This window comes from Sturnus vulgaris, unplaced genomic scaffold, assembly GCF_052056855.1.
Source record: "Sturnus vulgaris isolate bStuVul1 unplaced genomic scaffold, bStuVul1.hap1 Scaffold_153, whole genome shotgun sequence".
Classification (NCBI taxonomy): domain Eukaryota; kingdom Metazoa; phylum Chordata; class Aves; order Passeriformes; family Sturnidae; genus Sturnus; species Sturnus vulgaris.
In genome coordinates this window covers 949,684-957,279 of record NW_028276071.1, presented here as the reverse complement: position 1 = coordinate 957,279, position 7,596 = coordinate 949,684, and the positions used below count along the sequence as shown (strand labels likewise).

At 52.4% G+C, this 7,596-nt stretch overlaps 1 protein-coding gene across 1 annotated transcript; it reads left to right on the top strand.

Annotated features, from left to right (window-relative positions):
* The first annotated feature begins 4,550 nt into the window (after window positions 1-4,550).
* Window positions 4,551-5,483, top strand: LOC148219360 (olfactory receptor 14A16-like). The gene has a single exon (XM_088157691.1). The coding sequence runs from the start codon at window positions 4,551-4,553 to the stop codon at window positions 5,481-5,483; it is 933 nt and encodes a 310-aa protein (XP_088013817.1).
* Window positions 5,484-7,596: the final 2,113 nt, after the last annotated feature.

Below are 7,596 nucleotides of genomic sequence, written 5' to 3'. Positions count from 1 at the left end.
AGCAGGGCCCCAGCCCACGTCACTGTGCCCTGGGAAGACAAAAACCATCACTCCAAATGTCCCCTTCTCCTTCTTCCCAGGCATTTGGCCCTGTCATTGGGTTTTGCTGCTGGGTGCCACAGGGAAAAGGAAACCCCTGTGACACTGTGGGGCACATGGAACCAAACATCCATTGTGACACTACAGAACCTCACAGAACCAAGAGTCCATGGCGACAAATCAAGGTCTCAGGGAACTAAGGGAGTCCAAATGTCTAAAGAAGTTCATGCTTGGCTCTGCCATGGGAAGAGAAACCTCCATGGTGGCAGCTTGGGCTTAGCACACAATTAAGGAGAGTGTCTCTTTGTAATGGGGAAACTCAGGAGTTTTAGATTGCTTCAGAAAAAGAAAAGGAAGAAAACCACTCTTACTCTGAGTGCAGCCAATTCTGCAAGGAAAGCAGGTCCCAGGTGAGTGAGGACAGACAGGATCGGGTTGGGCAATGTGGAGCAAGGTTGTCCACACTGGCTCAGACCTCAAGGCACAGCATCTGTGAGCAGGCCAGACCTCCTGAGGAGAGACAGTGCATCAGTATGAATCACAGAATGCTGTAATCACTTCCTGCTCTAAAGAGAACTGCAATAAAATACACCCTTCAAAACAGGAATGTGTATTTCTTAGAATCTCTTGGAAATATTTCTCCATAACTGGATTTGAAACTCTTCCTAATGAATGGCACCAGACCAGATGGAAATCAAGGCAGAGCCATGGTTTGTCAGGACTTGCTTGATCCCAATCAGCCCCGGGGTGCATTTGGTGCTGAGCTCTTGAAACTCAGGGCCTGAGAGGAGATTACACAAAGCCTTCCAGGAGTCCAAGTCAGAAGAAAAAACCCAAAGTGTCTCAAAGCATTAATGGGTCCCACTGAGGCCCATCCCCAACACAGGCTCCTCATGGACTCCTTGGAGGAGAGACCTGGACGTCAGGATTGACCAAAAACCTATCAGAAACTCAGAGAGAAAGGGAAATCCAAAGGAAAATCCAAATTCCCTTTAAAACCTTGAGTATCTCAAAGTATTAATGAGCCCCACTGAGTGTCAATACAAAGCTCTCAAGGGACTAATTAAAGTAGATAATTGGGGGCATCATTGCATAAACTACTAAAAGAGTTGGTGTCAAAAGGGAACCTCCAAGTACCTTAAAAAACCAGAGTACCTTGAAACATTAATGAACCCCACTGAGTATCATTAGTGACAAAGCCTCTCAAGGGACTAATTAAAGCAGATAATTGGAAGCTGTCACTGCACAAACCTCTCAGAGGCTTAGTGTTAAAAAGTACAACTTAAATTAATCCTGAGTGCCTTGAAGCATTAATGAGCCCCACTGAGTGTTCTTTCTGACAAAGGCTCTCAAGGGACTAATTAAAGAAGATAATTGAAGGCCATGATTGCAAAAAGCTTTCAGAGATTCCAAGGCAAAAGCAAAACCCAAAGTCCTGTGAAAAACCTGCAGTCCCTGGGAGCATGAAGGAGCCCCCAGGGCCATTCCTGACCAAGGCTCCCCAGGGACTCGTCCCAGCAGATCCCTGAGGCCACTGGGATGTGGGGGGATGCTGAGGGCAGGACAAGGGGTGACAGTGCCCAGCCTTGCTGGGGCTGTGCCAGGAGGCCTCAGTGGCTCAGGACAAGGTGTCTCCTCCCAGCCCTTGGTGGCACACACCCTGCTGTCCCCACTTGCCATCACTGCCTCAAATTTCCTTCTCTAATTGGAACCTGGGGACACTTTCTCAGTTGTTTCCCTCAGTGGGACCCATTAAAACTTCAAGAAACTTTGGAGTTGGATTATGACTTTGAGTTCTTGAGAGGTTTCTTCAGCTCCCTCTCAGGGATTGATGTTCAGGGCCTCAGCACAAACCCCAGGATGGTCATTAAAGTCCTTGTGCTGTGTCTGTGCTGCTGAGCTGGGCCGGGCTCCTGGCACAGAGGGAGATCCTGGCAACCAAGAAGAGCTTCAAAAACACATTTCTCTTGAGGAGCAGTTCCTGTGAGCAGCCCAGCAGGGCTCGGGCACTGCCTGCAGCCACCCCGGGCACAGCACAGAGGCACAGAGAGCTTCAATCAGTCAGGGCTGGGAAGATGCTCACAAGTGACTGGGGCAGAATCACTCCCAGCCCTTGACACAGGAAGCCTCTGGCTGCAGGACAATGCAGACCAGCCTGGGCACAGCTCCGGAGGACACTTCCCAAAAGAGGGTAAGCCTGGGATTTCTGCACAGATCAGGGGTTTTCCTGAGAGTATTTTCAATTTCTTCCTTGGAGAAGGATGAAAAAGTTGGGGTGATGACAAAAATATTTTTGCTTTTTGTACATTTTTCGTATATTCATAGCTCTGAAAACTACTGTTATATAGTTATAAAACTATAATCCTTAATGAACTCTATTAAACTCTTAATTCTATTAAACTACTATTATATACTTATGTACTATAATCCTTAATTAATTCAAGTACATTTCCTAACCTTTCTCTTAGATTTTAGTACAATAAGCTGACCTTCTAAATCCATTCCTGAAATATTGTATAGTCTTATTTTTCAGGAAGAGGATCTCCAAGAAGAACATTTTTGGTTTTAACCAGAATGTGAGCAGTCATAACAAAAGTGGGGCAAAGAGGCCCTTGGATCTAGTCCAATGTGTTCACCCAAGGGTGTGTAACATGGGAAACTGAATCTCCTATTGGATGTTCCTGTTTAATATCCTAATTAATCAACCTTTACACATTGTTGGATTCGGGGGGCCGAGTGTGCCCCATCACCACTGGGACACCTGGAATCTTCCAATAAAGGTCTGTTTTTTAATTTACTCTTCTAACACAGTTTCTAGGGTTTTTTTCTCTTTTGATTATAGACAACAAGGGGATGAGAGAAGCAGAACAGGAACTGTAATCACAGAACCACAGAATATTCTGAGTTGAAAGGGACACATCTGGATAATCAAAGTTATATTTGAACATTTACAGAGACTCCAGATCTGTAACTTTGGGGGGTCAATGTCTCTGCTGGGAGCCTCCCAAAGGGCCTTCAGCCACTCCTCAGCCCTGGGCAGCACCAGCATCACCTTTGCAGGGCCCAGCAGGGCTCTCCTGAGTTGCTCTTGCCCAGCTGCAGACAGAGCCTGCCCAGGCAGGGCCCTGCAGACAGGCAGGTTTCTGTAGGGCCAGGTGAGTGCACAGAGGGTGGGATGGGCTCTGTGAGCCTGGCAGGGACAAGGCAGCTCTCAGGAGGGAAATGTCCAGGCCCAGGGGAATGCTCAGGGAAGGAGAGGGGGCTGAACAGAGCGATGCTGGGGGCAGGAGGGCACTGTTGGTGTGTGGGAGGTGCCGTGCACAGCTGGGCACAGGAACACTGTCCTGAGTGCCCGGCTGTCTCTGCCCTGCCCTCCCAGGCACAGCACCACAACATCTTCTCTTGTTTCTGCACTCCTCTGATATTGTCATTGTTATCTGCTGCTCTCAGGGAGCCTCTGGGGTTTGCAGCAGCTGAGTCAGGCACTGCCCTTGGGAATCCTGCCAGGCTGGGGTGTCCATGGGAATGGGGTGTCCATGGGAATGGGGTGTCCAAGTTTCCCTGTGTCCTGTGGGGCTGTGGGCAAAGCAATCCCTGGCAAAGGGGAATGAGCTGAGCCCCCCTCCCTGAGATCCATCATGGACACACCTGGGGCTCTCCTTGCTGTGTCCTTCCAAACTCTGAGCTGCCCTCCTGGGTGCAAATCTGTGCCAGAGCCTCTCAGAGTTCCCTGAATGTCCCTCGGGGAAAGGCAGAGATACCACAGCTGAGGAAATGCTGTTGGGTTTGCCAAGGGAGCCATGAGTGTCCTTGGCAGAAGGGGGTGCTGAGACCTTGCTCAGAGACCTTTAGAGAGGGTGAGACATTCAGGGATCCCTCTGCTCTGGGCAGGGTCTGGTTTATCCCAGAGTGACACGGGAGTGTGATTGTGCTCTGATTGCAGCCAAAGGTGCAAAGCCAGGGCGGTTGGGAACAACCCATCCAGTCCCCCACCTTGCCCTGACCAGGATTCCCTTGCTCAGGGAATCCTTTACCTCTCTCATCCCTTAGTGGCAAACTGTGAGTGCAGCAGAAATGCTGGGATTTCTGATCTCAGAGAAGCAGGAATGATGTATGGGTCGGAAAACAATTCCTAAAACCAACACTTGCCATCCTTTAGATTTGGAGTGCAGAAGCTACCAAGTCTTTCTCCATAAGGAGTGATTCCACGGACAAATCCTGAATATCCAGCCTTGTCCCTCTGCCACACAGCCACAAACCCAGGACAGCAGGGCAAAGATGGCTCCTTGAGAGCCCCCATGCACAGGCCTGGCTGCTGGTGACACACTCAGACAGCACAACTGGAGCTCAGTCAGGGACCAGGGTGAAGGTTTTCCCAGAGCAGGAACAAGGGTGGGTGAGTCACAGTGGGACAATCTACAGGGAATGGCCCAGGTTTGGCTCAAAGCAGCCTCTGCTGACTTGTCACTGTCCTTTATCCATGAACAGATCCCCATTGCCAGAGACAGCAAATGTCCAACAGCAGCTCCATCAGCCACTTCCTCCTGCTGCCATTGGCAGACACGCGGCAGCTGCAGCTCCTGCACTTCTGCCTCTTCCTGGCCATCTCCCTGGCTGCCCTCCTGGCCAACGGCCTCATCATCAGCGCCGTAGCCTGCGGCCACCACCTGCACACCCCCATGTTCTTCTTCCTGCTCAACCTGGCCCTCAGCGACCTGGGCTCCATCTGCACCACTGTCCCCAAAGCCATGCACAATTCCCTCTGGGACACCAGACACATCTCCTATGCTGGATGTGCTGCTCAGGTGTTTCTGTTTATCTTCTTCCTAGGATCAGAGTTTTCTCTCCTGACCATCATGTGCTACGACCGCTACGTGTCCATCTGCAAACCCCTGCACTACGGGACCCTCCTGGGCAGCAGAGCTTGTGCCCACATGGCAGCAGCTGCCTGGGCCAGTGGCTTTCTCAATGCTCTGCTGCACACAGCCAATACATTTTCCCTGCCCCTGTGCAAGGGCAATGCCCTGGGCCAGTTCTTCTGTGAAGTGCCACACATCCTCAAACTCTCCTGCTCCAAATCCTACCTCAGGGAAATTGGGCTCATTGTGATTAGTGCTTTCCTGTTATTTGGTTGTTTTGTGTTCATTTTTTTCTCCTATGTGCAGATTTTCAGGACAGTGCTGAGAATCCCCTTAGAGCAGGGACGGCACAAAGCCTTTTCCACCTGCCTTCCTCACCTGGCTGTGGTCTCCCTGTTTATCAGCACTGGCTTTTTTGCCAACCTAAAGCCTCTCTCTGTCTCCTCCCCTTCTTTGGATCGGGCAGTGTCAGTTCTCTACTCAGTGGTGCCTCCAGCCCTGAACCCCCTCATCTACAGCCTGAGAAACCAGGAGCTGAAGGCTGAAGCCTGCAGACTGATGACTGGAGGGTTTTGGAAACATTAAACTGCTGTCCAGTTTCTGAAAATTATTTGTAATAGAAGACATCTTGGATACACCTAGCTGTTTACTTTTGGAGTTTCTGCTTGGTTTTGGGTTTTTTAATATTGTCTTCAAAGAAATGTCACTGTTTGTGCCATTTCTTATTTTGTTTTTCTCCACATTTCTGTGGGCACACACTGTGTCAATGATGACCTGTGCTCCTGCTAGCTTTAAATGAACTAAAGGATTTCTCTCCCAGCAAAGTTTTCTGCAGAGATGCCCCTTTTGTTCCCATCTCTGGAGCTGCAGCAGCAATGTCTGTGTGCAGAGCTGGGGCAGATCAGTGCTGGCACAGCAGCTGTGCCCAGCAGCAGCAGCAGAAGCACTTGGTGTTGCCAATGCTGCTCCCGTATCACTGCCCCGCTGCCCTCCTGGCCCTCGTGTTGCTGCAGGGCCTGAGTGCTCTCGGGGCCGGGCATAGCCCTGGGGGTGGCAGTGCCAGGGCTGCAGCAGGGACAGGCCATGGGCACTGCTGGGGCAGCGCTGAGGCCTCAGGCCAGGGCCTGGGGGCTCCAGGCTCCTTGGCCAGGCTCTCTCCACAACACTTGGCCAGCCCAATGCTGAGCACAGAAAAGCCCCGGGAGCAGCCCCAGGCTGGCCATGGGCAGACTGGGGGCAAACAGCATGGCTGGTGCCCTGCAAGCTCCCTGCAAGGGGGACACCCTGGCAAGGAGCAGCAGAGCAGGGGCTGATCCATCCCCACTGCACTGGACACCCCAGGGCAGCGTCCCAGAGCGTCCTCATGCACCTGCCAACAACATCCCCCCTCTGCAGCCCTGGCCTCTCCCCCAGCTCACACAGGAGCCGCATCCTTGCAGGCACACACACGGCAGCACTGGCTCAGGAGCCCCTGTTTGCATTGCACACAGCAGGGTCAGCACCCCCATGGTGCTGCTGTGGGGACATGGAGCTGAGTGAGCACAAATGCCATCAGCCCCGGGGGCCAGCAAGGGCTGGGGGATGGCAGGGAAACCATTCAGCTTTGTCATGGCCTCTGAAGTCAGCCAGAAAGTTTGTTCCCATCAGCTGTGAGTTTCCTGTCCCACTGCAGACGTTGTTGCTCAGAGCCAGGACTGCCTGGCAGCCACCCCCAAACCGTCCTAAGCATTTCCTTTGCTTCATCTTTCCTTTCTCTACTCTTCCTAGAAATTTTTCTAGATTTCTATCTCTTGCCTGTCCCTATTCCCTCTCATGCAAACAGCCCATCCCTGTTTCCCCTTTCTTCTCTGGCCTCACTCCCCATTTCAGTTCCTGAGTTGGCACCATGGTAACGTCCCTTGGGGAGCAGGATCATCCTCCAAGTGCTTCAGAAATTGTCTGCAGGGTCCTGCAGTGCCTCGTGCTGCTCCCTTGCCAGAGGCACCACAGGCCAGGGGGGCACATCTGGGCTGCTGTGTCTGGGTGCGGGGCTCCCTGTTGTGGGCAATGAGGAGGGGCTGGAGAGGCTCTGCAGGACTGACAGGATGGGCTTTGGAGCCTCTGTGGAGAAGCTGAGGGACCTGGGCTGCTGGACGTTGTGAAGAGGAGGCCCAGGGCTCATCCTGCACCTGCTCCAAGGGTGGTTTCAGAGAATCACAGAATCAGCAGGGCTGGAAAAGTCCTTGGAGATGATAAAGTCCAACCTGTGCCCTGACACCACCTTGTCTCCCTGAGCCTTCTCCAGGATAAACATCCCCAGCTCCCTCAGCCCCTCCTCACAGAACTTGTGTTCCAGACCCCTCACCAGCCTTGTTGCCCTTCTCTGGACACATTCCAGCCCCTCCATGTCCTTCCTAATTGGGGGGCCCAGAACTGGACACAGCACTCGAGGTGCTGCCCAACCAGTGCCGAGCACAGGGGAAGAATCACTGCCCTGCTCCTGCTGGCCACACCATTCCTGATCCAGGCCAGGAGCCATTGGCCTTCTTGGCCACCTGGGCACACTGCTGCCTCATGTCCAGCCTGCTGTCCATCACTGTCCCCAGGTCCCTTTCTGCCTGGCTGCTGTCCAGCCACTCTGTCCCCAGCCTGTAGCACTGCAGGGGTTGTTGTGGCCAAAGTGCAGGACTTGGCACTTGGTCTTGTTAAACCTCACCTT